At 41.4% G+C, this 14,539-nt stretch overlaps 1 protein-coding gene across 5 annotated transcripts in view; it reads left to right on the plus strand.

Moving 5' to 3' along the window:
- Positions 1-14,539, plus strand: part of CCDC93 (coiled-coil domain containing 93) — a 94,553-nt gene that overhangs the window by 21,992 nt on the left and 58,022 nt on the right. For 4 of the 5 annotated variants that reach the window (XM_021923387.2, XM_009185029.2, XM_009185028.2 and 1 more), the window contains 3 exons: positions 5,340-5,440; positions 6,017-6,034; positions 13,344-13,380. In XM_021923387.2, the coding sequence (XP_021779079.1) occupies positions 5,340-5,440; positions 6,017-6,034; positions 13,344-13,380 (156 nt within the window). The remainder of the gene's footprint in view (positions 1-5,339; positions 5,441-6,016; positions 6,035-13,343; positions 13,381-14,539) is intronic. The other variant, NM_001168740.1, reaches the window with a different exon arrangement.

The following is a 14,539-nucleotide window of genomic DNA, read 5'->3' on the forward strand; positions in this document are numbered from 1 at the left end:
GTCTCTGCTTTCCCACATATTCCTGGCACCAATTTTGCAGTACTATTGCTGACTTACTTCAGGGCTCTGGGATATTACTTACGTGGGTCCGAGAGACTCAAATGCATGCTGAGTGGTTGGGTCCTCTCCCACCATCTCTTCATTCCCTTATGGGAACATTGACTGTGACTTCTCATCTGAAGACCCTTTGGCCAGCCAAAGAATAGATGTCAGGTAGGGGCTGTCCTGTGGTTATCTTTTTGGTCAGCATGATGCCTTTATGTCTTAACTAGCAGGCTTTTACTTATTCTTGCTTAGACATAACATAAAAGTATTTAAATATTAAATCTTTAGCTTATTGTCTTTAGCCATCCTTAGGAGACTGAATTTTTTGCATTCATCCTTGGTTATATAGCCCATTCATTTTTTTGGTGCATGATTTTTTTTCAAAGTTATTTTTCTTTTGTACTAATACTATTGTAATAAGAATGAAAAATTAGGAAATGTAGAAAAGCAAAAACTAAATCACCCGTGATATCACCAGCCAGGGATAGCCACTGATATTGCAAGCAGGAAATACAGAGTTGTGAATATCTGTATGAAGAATTAGAGATTGCAAAAAAAAAAAAAAAAAAGGCACTGTACTATGTATTCTATTTTGTTCCTTGCTCATTTTGCTCAGTGATATATTGAGGATATCTTTCCATGCCAATAAAGGTACTTCCATAGCATTTTTAGTGGCTGTAGATTATTCATTGTGTGGAACTAGTTCAGCTACATACGGTTTGTTTCTCTCTTTTTGTTTTTTCACTTGACCATTACATAGGACATCCTTGTAACTAAATTTATTCTTTTATCTCTAATTATTAACTTAGGATTTATTCCATGAAGTGGAATTGGTCAAGATTATACCTAAGGCTTTTAGTACTTCTTGCCAGATTGCCAGGCAGAAAGGCTGCTGTGAACTTTATCATCCGAACTTATGATGGGCGCGTTCTTTTTTTGTCTTGGCTTCATTTTTCTTCCTTTGGGAGATTATTCCCAGTACCTACTTTCTTCTTTGAAGTATATGACTTTCTTCCCCCTATCTCCTTTGCACAGAATAGCTGGCTGCTTTGTAGAAAGCCTGCCCAATAGGAGGTGGTATTTGGTATTTTTCAAAGGACATAAGGAATGGAAACTACCACCTTCCACTTTCACATCATAATCATAATCAGCTCCTCTGTCTCACGCAGTGTGCTGTGACACAGCTTCCTCCTCTGAGCTGTCAGCCCTCCACAGCCGTGAAGTGTCTGTCCTGTGCAGTGAGGTCTTTTACTCCCTCTTAACCTTGAATAACGGTGCCCACACTGTTTTACCCAGACCCAAAAGATATATTCGTTTACTATTTGGGAGCATTTTTTTTGGTAGTGTAGACTTTTGTAGGAGAATAGAGGGAACAGAGAAAAGGCTTCCTAGAGCTTCCAGACTAGTTGGAAGGAAGTGCTCTGTGGAACTTACTGGATCATCTAAGAGACTGCCATTTAAAGTTACCAGTCCAGTGTGTTCTTCCATAGGGAATGCTGTGAGGAAGTCCTTTCCATTCAGCTTGTAAAATATACATGTAGTGACCTAAGTAAAGCAATCTTAGTAATAATACACATCCATATGTATGTGAATATGTATATATCTTAGCCCTTACTGTGTGTCAGGTACTATTAAATATACTGATTAGTTTATTTTCGTAACAACTCTACTTATACCTAATATACAGATGGAAAACCACAGAGGTTAAAGTAACTTGCCTCAAGTCAGAGAGGTATAGTAAGCAATGGAGCAAGCATTAAAACTCTAGCTTGTTTGACTCCATGTATTCATTCAGTAATATTAATTGAACACTTACTGCATGCCAGACCATGTTCTAGGAGCTGAGGCAACAGTAGTGACATTCCAGCTAGCGAGGAGTTTGAGGGCTGATCAAGAACTACCTGACTGCGAGGTGGCAGTAGCATATGTAAGCTTTCTTTGGGTGATGCTTTGATAGGTTTGCTTGCAGGGTAGAGGAGTCCCTTACACCATGAGACCATCCAGAAGCTTGGATGCAAGGGCCACATCCAGAGTGGGAGGTGAGGAAAGGAACTCCCCAAGATCACAGAGGAGGCTCATGTGTCTTGGCGATGTTGCTCAGCATCACACAGTGAGTCTGTGGTCAGAGACCTATGAAGAGCCCCAGTGGCTTGAGGTCTACCTAGCCACAGGGTTTATCCTATCTATGGTGAGAAAATACCAACACTTTTGCAGGGTTTGCCAAGTAGGCAGGCTCTAAATGACAAAAAGTCTGATTATTTAGGCTGTGTATAAAACATTTTGATATGTAAAAATTTGAATTTGTGCTGGTCAGCTTTTGAGCCAATGGGTATCAGTCTTCTGTGAAGAAGTAAACAACGCAGGAACCATCTTTAGCTCATTTATATAATATAGCAATCTTATTCTTACCCACCAAGTCATACTGTTCAGTGCAGACTCAAGGAGACGTCAGTTGGGGCTGGTGCTGTACCTCAAAGAGCAGAAGATAAACACACACATAGCAGAGCTCAGGTAAAAGAGAATGGAAGAACAAGGGTGAGGGGTGTCACTGGAGAAGATTCTACAGAAATGATTGCCATCCTTCTGTCTTTCATCGTTTCTTTCAGTCAATACCCAGGCACTTCATTTTTGTTGTTGTTTTATTAATGTGAGAATTTTGGAGAAACATTTATTTGTCCCATTTATAGTAACTTTTTCTTATGAAATCTTTCAGGACGTTGCACTTGGCAGTGAAAACATCTGTGGGGTCCCTTTACGTGAAAGGCAGAATTACTGACAGGACACATAGGCTAAGTAAGATGGATCTGTTGGAGTTGGGTTTGGGCTTCGTGGATGAGCTGTTAAGATCAGTGGAAAGTATTGCTTCCTGTTGAGTTGGGCGTGGGCTGGCCCACTGGAGGTTTTGAGTGTAGAATGCCATATTGGTGGTGGCTGTTTCGCTGCTTCTTCCATTATTTCAGTAAAAAAGTTGTCTGTGGTAATCGTGAGGGAAGCAATCAGGGATTTGCTGCAGACACTGCCATGGTGCTGTGCCGTTCTACCTCCCTTCCCTGTCTTGAGGAATGTGAACTCTGAGTAATTACTCTGACAGGTGAACCTGACTTGTAACCAGATCTGCAAAGTAGAGCTCTGACTCTCACAGGGCAAGAGTTCTCTGCTTTACAAAAGGGTCACCTTCATTTTTTTTAACCCTGTGTGTGTGCCTTTTACCATCTGCAAAAAAAATATATATATATATAAATTATATATATATATCAGAACCTAGATAAAGGGTGATGAAAGTAGAGGTATGAGACATTTTGCAAAGTGCTTAAGTGTCTCAGTTCTGGAGTCATCCTGTTTTTATCACTTACTGCCTTTTTCACCATCAGCAAGTTTTTTAACCTCTGTGTGCCTAAGTTTGTCTACAGAAGATAACAAGGATAACTGCACTCATAGATGTGGGGATCAAATGGGCAGCACAGATATAGCAGAACGTGCCTGGCACATACCTACTATTCAATAAGTGGTAACTATTACTGTTGCTACCACTATTAATGACAGAAGGATAAATTGATTTTATATTCCTTTTTAAGAGCACATCATGTAAAGCATGTTATACTTTTTATTAATCTCAGACTAAATTTTTTATGGAATTATGTTACCAAGTCAGTATCTTTACAGGATTAAAAGGACACAAAGGAAGAGACCCTGGGAGCATCCTTCAAGATCTGTTAGCTTCATTTTGCAGATGCAGAAACTGAGGCCCATTGAGGGGAATTGCCTTTCTCAAGGTCATGCAGCTGATTAGTGGCAGAGATAGGACTGGACATCAACATTCCTGACCCCTGTTGCTTTAAAGGATGACTTAGCAATAGCTCTTTATAGTTGGCCTGTGAGGCCCTGACATTTAGGTTGTATTACTTCAGCAGACCATTGTTGTGATCCATGTGGCAGCTTCATATTGTGGAATGAGTCTTGTGAGAGGGCTAGCTGAAATGACTGGTGGGTGGCTAGAGTGGCAGTCTGGGGCAAGTTAGTGTCAGGGACAAGCCTTGAAATGAGAAACCAGGTTACCTAGGGCCAGGCCTCATAGTGTCCCAGGGATCTTGGACAAATTTTTCAATGTCTGCTTCCTCAATAGTAAAGTGAAGTTAGTGGTATGTGCCCTGTCTCTGCTTCACAGTGTGGTTTATAAAGTGTAAAAGAAAGGTGAGATGTATATGAAGTTTTATACTTTAACATGTAAGGAATAATTCACAAAGCCAACATTGTCATTGTTTGGCAGAATAAAAGGTCCTTTTAGCTGTTGGTTTCAGTATGCTCTTGTTTTGGAGTCAATCCTTTTTTTTTTTTTTTTTTCAAAAGAATCCGATTTCTTGCCTTGGGTTATTGACTCTTTCAGTTGTAACTAAGGATAATAGCAGTTAAGCTCAAGCTGTAATAGTAGAGCTCAGTGAAAGCCAAACCAGGCACAGTAACTGACACCATGTAAGTTGATTCTATTTTGCATCTCCCTGTAAGTCTGTTTTGTATTATTTATAGCTTCCTATTCATGTAGGCACCAGCAGTAAACTGGGGAATATTTGTGGCAGGAATTTTTAAGAACAACTTTAGCATCATCTCAGGCCCTGATCCATTTCCTTTTCCACAAAATTGTTTGAGATTATATAGTATGTGTTACAGAAAGAACGTTTTTCTGTATGCTCGAAACTGTATACTAAAGTAAAATAATAAAGTTAACCAGAATTATCTGTGGGGAACAATTCCAGTTAAAATAAAATGCAGTGTCTGGAAAAACCTGATAGTAGTGCTTTTTGTGGTGATGTCCAGGTAATGATTAGATGCAATAAACCTGGGTAGTAGGGAAGAAGAGAGATGTGGGGGTGAGCAGCCCGAATACCTTGCTGGCATAGCAGCTGCCTACCTGCACCCAGATCTCTGAGCAGATATTACTAGCGTATTATTTGACAGCCAGCTTAGTGGTCAAGAAGTACATTCATTTGGGGTAGAATGGCAAACCACTTCATCTGGGGCTGAAGACCTGCATTTATTGATCATTTACTACATGCCACGTATTTTGTTTAGGATATATATGTGTGCATATATATAATTTTAGAATATACCCCATGGTAGAGGAAGAGCTTACAGTGAGCTGAGATCGTGCCACTGCACTCCAGCCTGAGCGACAGAGAGAAACTCTGTCTCAAAAAAAAAAAAAAAAAAGAATATACCACATGGCTGGAGGCATCCGGCAACCAATTCAGGGGGAGAGCCTTCTCACACTCAGTAACTTGGCTGTCTCATCCACTTAGGAAGTGTACAAGCCCCGTCGGAAATACAAACGCCACCAGGGAGCAGAGGAGCTGCTTGATGAAGAATCTCGAATCCATGCTACGCTTTTGGAATATGGCAGGTAATGAGTGGGACCCAGTCTAGGTGTCTCTTTTAAAAGAAAAGCTCATTTAAGTTGCTTCATTTGGATTAACTTGACTGGCTTCTACCTGATTAAGTTTCTGCTTTCAGCCGTGAGATTTCCAACATCAGGGACTTTTCTCTGGTAATGAATTACCTGTTTCTGTGGGCATCCTTTGTAATTCCTCTCTGGAAACGTGCACCTGGCTCTGCCCTCCTTTGGGAGTTGGGGTGTTCCAGGAATTTACAGAGGCTGAGGTACTCTGTCCTTCATGCCCCTGCTATTTGTTAAAATCTTCAGGTAAATGAAAGCAATGAAAGCAGTTTCAGTGATTTCACTTTAAGTATTAGAATAATAATTTCAATTTCCTGTGAATATTGTCCTAACTAGGAAAATGAAGAATTTAGAAGTAGTTTTGTCACTTCTTAAAAACATCTCTAGTTAAAAAAAAAAAAAATCTTATTTTGTGTCCTTAATTTTTACTTAAAAAAAATGCAAGGACATGCTTCTTTGCATTGAATTTTTTGGTTGTCACTGGGTGTTAACCTTATTTTATGTCATGCATTCTCTTCTTAGGGTAACTGATTCCTTGATGTGAGTAAGTCTCCTTGTGCTTCCTTTGTGTTGCGAGACGCTCCTGTGTGCTGCTCTGCCTCACAGCCCAACCCTTGTGGAGTGGCTGGAACTAACTGCACTGCCACTGGCATTTCCCTAAGAGCATCTGATGGCTTTGCCTGCCCTCTAGGGTACTGGAGAGAACCAGTGGGAAATTAGGCTTAATTATTCTAGTTTCCTAATGGAAGTGTATGCAATTGCTTGTGGGTTGTTTTTTTTTTTTTTCCTTAGAATAAAAACTAGTCTGTTTCAAAGGAAACTGAAGTAGTTCTGGCCCTAGGCTGCGTGTGATGGCTGCCCCCACAGTTCACTAGTTGCTGCTGTGAATTGAATCCCTCCTCCAAGTGAGGCATCACCCGGCCTAGCCTATGTAGTAAAAATGCCAAGTAACTTGTTAGCAATTATTAATGATGATTAATTATTAAGAATTTAAAGATAGCAACAACAGCCAAGTGAGGACCCTTCTAAGCATGGGGCACTATGCTAATGGACGGGTTGTGTGCTCAGGAAGCCAGCCCTGGGAATCATGACAGAGTCTCTCTAGCCATGCCCACCTGCAACTGAGCAGGTGAGGCTGCACAGCTCTGGGAGAGCCAAAGCTGGAGAGACAATCTCTGTCGGTGTCACGTGTCCCAGAATGAAGAAGTTCTTGGGAGAATGTAGTGGATTTTGTGAGTTTGTATTATTATGTGTCCATTTTTTCCATCATCATGGAAAATTGGATTTTCCATGAGGATGAAAAGGAGAGAGAAATTCAGTAAATTGTCCTCCTCGCTGAGACCATGTTGACAAAATTTCAGAACATATTCTTGTTCTGAAATTCTCAGGTTCAAATGGGATCTTTTGCATATACGTTGTAGATGGTAGCTAGTATCACCATCTGAAGGCTGGGAAAGTTCAGAACCTCCCTGCCTGTCCTCAGGAGTGATTGATGCAGTTTGAGGTGAGAATCTGACTCGGCTCTCTTTAGAAAAGGAAGCAAGACAGGTTTTGCTTGACTCTTCTCAAACTCTGAGAGTGAGAAAGAGCAGTGTCTTGATACCAATCCTGGTTCCTGTTGGTATGGTCATGCTGACTTCTGCTAATTTCTAAGGCTAGGGTGGGCATTTCCTGAAGGTTTTAGGTTTTTGGGGTTTTCTTGGGTGGGAGAGAGATGTTACTTTGTTTTTTTTTAGCTTTTTTGGCAAGGAGAAGGTAAGTTTGTGGCAGGTAGAGTAGTGGGTACTCAGTACATTCTGATAGTATATTTAGCTCATTCTCCTCTTTGAGACTAATAATGACAATATTCAGAAAGGTTAAAAAATGACTTGCTTAAGGTCATAAACTAGTAAGAGGCTCAGACTGGTACTTCAACTAAAGTTCCTTGAACTCCAAAAGCATGTCATTTTCATTGTCTGCAAATACTGTTTGAGCCTTCAGTGAGAGTGTATTTTTAGGCTCTGAGTTTTAGAAAGACTGGCCATGTCTGTTCTTTGGTCTGAAACTAAATAAGAAGAGAACAGTTATTAAACCTCACAGAGCAAATCAGATAAAATGTACAGGCCCCAGCAAGTGTGTGTTCTATTCCACCTCCCTGGGAAGGCTTCTCCCTTCCTTTCTGGCAGTCTGTTTCCTCTAGGTTCTGTTCAGCACTCTCCACTGCATGGAGATCTTTCCCATTAAATGAGGATTGTATGACTATATATATATATAATTTTGAGCAGTTTGTTCAATGTAGAAAACACTCCGTAAATGTTAACCACTAGCCGCTGTCATCATTCTCCTTATTGTAATCATCATTATTAGCAGCAACAGTTTTCAGTTTTCAAATGCCCTCAGATATGACCATTTCCCCTTCCAATTCTCCTTGTGTTTGTGTATGAGTGAAGAGGGAGTGTCCCCTTGACCCTCTGAAGGTTCACCGAAAATGAACTGACAAAAGGCAGATTAACAGGAGAAAGTGGCACACATAATTTATTATTGTATGGAAGAAAACCACAGAAGTGTGACTACCCAGTAACCCAGTGATGTCCAGATGCATATATATCCTTCTTCACAGGGGAAAGGCAGGTGGGGAAATATGCCAATTTGGGGGGTAGTAAATGATGTTTTGGGGAAATGAATCAGACGATGGTTAATAAATGACTGTCTAGAAATTGAATGGGACGGGAAACAGACCATGGTTTGGGTTCTAGGTATGGTATTTAATTTTCAGTCTCTTGCTCTGTGGTAGATAATGAGATTTCAGGGAGTGGATGGAAGACACTTGTGTTTTCTTTAATGGGTCCAGTCTTTATATAGATGAGAGAAAAAACCGTGTTCTAACATTTGACCTTCAAGTGCCTTTAATTCAAGTTATTCAGCATATTAGGGTGCCATATTTGGGGGCAACAGCCCTTGGACTCCTTCACTTATTACCCCTCACGCTAGCCCTCCCTCTAGCACATGTATGGGAAGTCTCACCCTGTGGCCCTTTTCTCCCCAGTCCCTGTCAAACAAGGCTGGCCCCCTGCTGGCCCCAGGACTCAATTTGCTCCATTTTCCCTTTTCCTTTAACACTGCGGCATTCCTGACTTCCTCACCCACCCCCCATTACAGTGTGGCATCACTGCTTTAGGAGTCCAGATCCCCCTGCCAGTGTTGCTGTTTTCTACCTTATCTTACATCTTGTCAGAGGGAAAGTATTTTGACTTCCAGAGCAAGAAGGTCTGAAATCAGTGTTTCTTCCTTGGGGTTGAAGGTCACTCATCAGCCTTACACGTGTACCACAGTGCCTTTTGGCTTTTAGATCCGCATTCCATCTCCTTCCCCCTATTTTGACTCTCAGTTGCCTAAATAAAGGTGAATTATGAGCCTCCTCAACTATGCTGAAAGCCTTAAGGACTGTTTATATGTTAAAAAGCATGTTTGGGTATATTTTTCTAAGTGTTAATGGTGTTAGGAAAACAAGACTCATGGTTTTGATTTTGAATGTAAACAAAATTGCATACCTGTAATATTTCAATTTTATTATGGATTCAGTCAATTTTGAGAGGCTAACTTAAGCACCTAACCGTGCTATGAAACTGCTACTCTGGGGAAATGCATTTTATGTGCTGTATATTTGACTTAGAAGAGGAGGTTTGGAGCACAGCCTCCAGAATGCTGGAGTTAGCCTGTTCCTCGGTATTCAAGGCCTAACTTTGAGTTGCCTAGAAGGCAACTCATTCTGTAGTTAGTAAATAAAATATGTTGTATCTCTCCCAACCTGTTTGTATCTCCCATGACGATAAGGCCTATGACATGCTCATAAAAGGTATTTAGTAAGTTCTTGTCAAATGAATAAAGAACAGAGTTCACAGTCCTTAGTATTTAGGACTTTTTATGTCCCTATTTTGTTTTGTATTCCAAACAGATAATGTCTTTGTTTGGCCTGAGGTAATTGTTCTTAAAAGTTAGTTTGTTTTCTAGAATTGTGGTGTCCCATATGGTAGCCACTAACTATATGTGGCTATTGAGCAATCGAAATTCAACAAGTGTGGCTCAGAAACAGAATTTTGATTTTAATTAAGTTAAATTTAAATTTTAAGATTCGTGCTTGATTTAGTTAATGGAAAATGTTTATCTTTGGAATGACTTGGGCATGTGAACCTACTAACCTACTAATTTAAAAATTGTATGCATATCCCTCTTTATATTTCTTTTGTACTGTGCTGTTCTAAATGTACATCCTTGATTTAAAGACCAGGTCCTATGTCTAAGGTATGAAGAAGTGAACTGGATGATGGGAGGGGCTCTTTGGTGCCAACAGTGTAGGTAGCAAGAATCGATGAGTCAGAGCCAAAGAAGAGGAATGCAGGAGCAAATTGAAGCATGTGGGACTGCAGGTCAGAGCTGGCACTTGGGGGAAATGGGCAGGGCTGACAGGAAAAGAGGAAAGGGAGGCAGTAGTTAATAGGCAGTTAAGGACAGAGCTCTGTCATGGAAACCTCACTACTTTGTGACATAGATGAGGCCTTTAGAAAAATCACATGGACTCTTCATTCATGCAGCAACTATTGATTGAGCGCCTACTATGTGGCAGACACTGAACTGCCAGGCAATGGGGATACTGAAGTGAATGAAACTGTACATGAATATTTATAGTAGCACTGTAAATATATTGCATAATATATTGCACAATTATGAATTTAGCAATTCATAATTGCTAAAAAGTAGAAACAACCCAGATATCCATCAGCTGATGAAACAAAATGTGGCTTACCCATATAATGGGATATTATTCAGCCATAAAATGGAATTAAGTAGTGATTCATGCTTCAACCTGGATGAACTTTGAAAATATTCTCATGAGTCAAAGAAGCCAGACACAAAAGGCCACATATTGCGTGATTTCATTTCTATGAAATCTCCAGAATTGGTAAATCCATAGAGACAGAAGGTAGATCAGTGGTAGACAAGGGCTGGGAATAGGGAAGAATTGGGATTAACTGCCAATAGTAACAGAGTTTCTTTTTGAGGTGATGGAACTTTTCTTGATTTCCATAATGGCGATGATTACACAATGTAGTGAATACACTAAAATCCAGTGAGCAATACACTTTAAAATGGTGAATTTTATATTATATGAATTATAAGTCAGTTTTAAAAATATTTTTTAAAAGTGAATGAAGCAGATTTCTTCCTCTCCAGAAGCTCAACAGAAAGGCTTAGAGGATTACTCATGACCGATAATTATGTTCACCATACAATGAGTGCACTGGCTCTCGCAGAAGCTCACATCTGGGGGGCTAATGTAGTTTTGGTTACTTAGAAGAGTCTTCCCAGAGCCTCTCTCTTTAAGGAGGAGTAGATTTGTCCTGGGAATCAAGTCACTCAGATTTGGTTGTTTACTTCCTTATTTGGAAAATCTGTGAAGTTCCTGGGCCTTAGATAAGGATCTTATGTCTTCTGCCCTAAAAGTCTCCACAGACTAAAGGCATAAAAAAGGAAGGATGAATACTCAAGATGCAAGGACACTTCTATAGGAGTGGGAAACTTGGGCAAGACCTTGTGTTATTCAGGGTTCCCTGGTTGAGAGAACAGTACTCTCCCACTAGTTTCAGCAGAAGGGATTGGTTACAGGGCCGGATGAGAACTAGGCTGATCCAGGGTCAGCTCTCAAGCTTCACATTAGAACTGGAGCTCCAGGACGCTGCTGCTGCCTCCAAAATCAGGAAGCTAGCTCACACCCTGTAGGATTAGGAAGCTGGTGCTATAGCGGTTTGACAAGGGAGGAAACCATGCTGCTTCTGTCGAATTAGGGAGCTCTGAAAAACCAAGAAGCCACTGTGATAGCTGCTAGCCCCAGAACCTGGTTGTTTCTACTGTGATCCACACCAACACAATGGATCCCTTATGCTTCCCTCTTTCCTCCTTTAACTGTTCCATATTCAAAACTCTAGCAAATGCATCTGATTGGTGGAACCTTAATAGTATTCAGAACCCTAGGTGCAAGGGAGTATGGAAAATAGTCTCTTTTCCAGCCTCTGCAGTACTGGAAGATGCACTGGATATTAAGCCAGTCCACGGAATCTACCATAAGGTCTTTTACAGAATTCGTGTGGATAGCCAGAATTTAACCTTGGTCTGCTACACTTTGGACCTATAGGTTTATTTCTAAAGGGTGGGCACACTGCCCAGCAGTGAGTTTTTGGTCTCCCCAGTTATATGACAATCTGTTGCAAGGCCAGATGATAGTTTTGGCCTCTTGATTTTCACGTTTTTTTCACTTATGTTTAGTTTGTTCAGCGAATATTGGAAAAACCAAATGTGAAGGTAGAATCTTTGCCGTCAGGAGAATGATACAGATATGTAGCAGTTGCACATAATCACCATCTGGGAAGTGAGAGGAGCATGAACAGATGCAGGGATGGGCAGGCCAGGCTGAGCACATGTGCATGGGGGATGCTTCACAGGGGAGGAGGCTTTCGAGCTGAGGGGTGAAGGCTGAATAGGGAAGTGGGGGAGAGAAGGGAACAGCTTAGTGTGTGCAGAGCTCTCTGTTCAGGTAGTAAGTGTAATAGGAACACAGAAGGTGCTGCTGGTGGTGAGGTGAAACAGTTGTTAGGCGGAGCCATGGAAGAGAGGCTTTATGAGGCTCCTGAGGAGGTTCTGTTTTCTCCTGAGGGAAGAGGCCTGCCATTGATAAATGTACATCAGGCCAGTGCAGAAGTTGGACAAGGAATGGGCAGTTAAGAGTGTGGGGAGTGAAGCTGGAGGACCAAGACCAGGTGAGCACACAACCCAGAAGTGAAGCATGCAGAAGTGAGGCAGAGAGTAGCCTTTAGTTTGTTCTTTATTTTTATTTATTTGTTTTTGAGACAGAGTCTTGCTCTGTCACCCAGGCTGGAGTCCGGTGGTGTGATCTCGGCTCACTGCAACCTCTGCCTCGTGGGTTTGAGCAATTCTGGTGCTTCAGCCTCCCGAGTAGCTGGGATGACAGGCATGTGCCACTATGCCTGGCTAGTTTTTGTATTTTCAGTAGAGATAGGGTTTTACCATGTTGGCCAGTCTGGTCTCGAATTCCTGAGGTCAGGTGATAGGCCAGCCTCAGCTTCCCAAAGTGCTGGGATTACAGGTGTGAGCAACCACGCCAAGCTCAATTTGTTCTCCTTAAATGTTTGTATTAACTTTATTTTATTACAAATCACTTAAAGGTGTATGAGGCTGGGTGGTTTGCATTTTGCTTTTTGCTGGGGATTGAATGGTTTTTGCATTGTTATTCTTGCATTTTAAAAAAAACATAGATTAATTAGAGCCAGAAAATAAACTACTTGAAACTGAATTGGGTTTGTGTGTTTCTTTGAATTTAAGGTTGTGTGAAGTGAGTACACATTACTGGCATCATGCTTGGATTATGTTTGAGAATAAAAAGTGTGCTAGACTCTAAGTTACGGAAGTAGCCATTAAAGCGCATGTTTGGCTTAAGGAAACACATTTACATTTGTTTATATAGATATTTTTAAGGCTTTTAGCTTAACCTGTGGCTCTTAAATGCAGTTCCTGATTCAAAAAGTCATGATTGCACTTAAGGAAAATGTTGCACTCTATACTGTCTGAGAGTTCCAATTTACATTATAGTATTTGCATAGCAAGTAGGGTGGCTGGCCTTATATTCAAAAGACAGTGAAATATGTTTGTAATTTAGGCACTTGTAACATTTTCTCTAGTCACCAAATGGCATAAATTCTCTTGATGCTTTTCATGTAAAAAGTCAACCAAAATGCATTTGACTGAATTTATTGTAATTTTTTGAGTAGTAATTAAACTCCTTTTTTGTGGTCTTCAGGAGATACGGATTTAGCCGCCAGAGCAAAACGGAGAAGGTAAGAAAAATATTGATAATAGGAGAGAATATTTGAGAGATGGAAGTGACTCCCTTCACCTCTAACACTCACAGGATGGGCAGCTTCCTGGGAAGCCCAGGAAGGGGATGTGGCAGGGCTGCTGCTGCCCAGGCCCTGATCCCTGGACAGGCTGGGGTAGCAGGGATGTGTGAGCTGCCTTGGGCCCCTGCATCTCCATCGTGGCTTTTCTAGCTTGCCACCTCTGCAGATTGGGGAGCAAAGCAGCAGTCTCATCCTGGGGCTGGAAATGAGGGGCGATTGAAAGTTGTGGCCCAGGGTCAGTCACCTGGGGTCTAGTAGCTCTACACTATGAAGATGAAGTCCACTGCCAGGGCTCCCAGAGCACTCCTCATCTGAGGTGAGAGACTCTGGACAGATGTGAACAGGATGTTAGGTAGAGCACAGCTGTGAATTACAGGCCTGCCCTCTGCTGAAACAGCTAGTCATGGAAGAGCCAGGTAAGTCAGGATGGCTTTTCTAACTTCACAAAGATGCCCAAAGATTTCTGTTAATTTATGTGTTTATTAATGATGCTTCATTGTCAGCAGCAGGGCCGGTACATAAATGTTACGTTGCTATACCCTTTCTGTGTTCCAGGCTCTATGTTAAGGACTCTGTATGTTTTCACTTACTCCCTTGAACAGCTCTATGAGGAGGATACTTATTTCTGCTTTTTAGGTCAGAAAGCGAATGCTCAGAGAGGCTCAGTGATTTGTCCAAGGTCACATAACTCTAAAGTGAATAAATAAGAATCCGAACCCAGAGATCTGACATCAAACCTGAGCTCATAGCCACTGCTTTCTAAATAAGAAAGTGTCAGCTAAAGTGGTCAGTGGCCTCTTAAAAAGATCTGTTATTAACCTCTTTTCATTCTCCACCTGATCCCCAGATTTCTTGAACAGGACACACTCCCCCTGCTATTCCCCTGTCACCCACTCCACTGTACAGCTCCCCCAGGCTCCCCCTCTGCTTCCTGTGGTGACTGTTGTCTCAGTCACTGCAGGCACCAGCAGTGGCTAAGAGCACCGTTCTAAAGCCAGACTGGCTGACTTAGGACCCCAGCTCCTCCATTCACGGAGTGACTTTGGATAATAATCATTGTACCTATCTCACAGCATTACTGTGAAGATTGAAATAT

This window comes from Papio anubis, chromosome 10 (assembly GCF_008728515.1).
Source record: "Papio anubis isolate 15944 chromosome 10, Panubis1.0, whole genome shotgun sequence".
Lineage (NCBI taxonomy): Eukaryota > Metazoa > Chordata > Mammalia > Primates > Cercopithecidae > Papio > Papio anubis.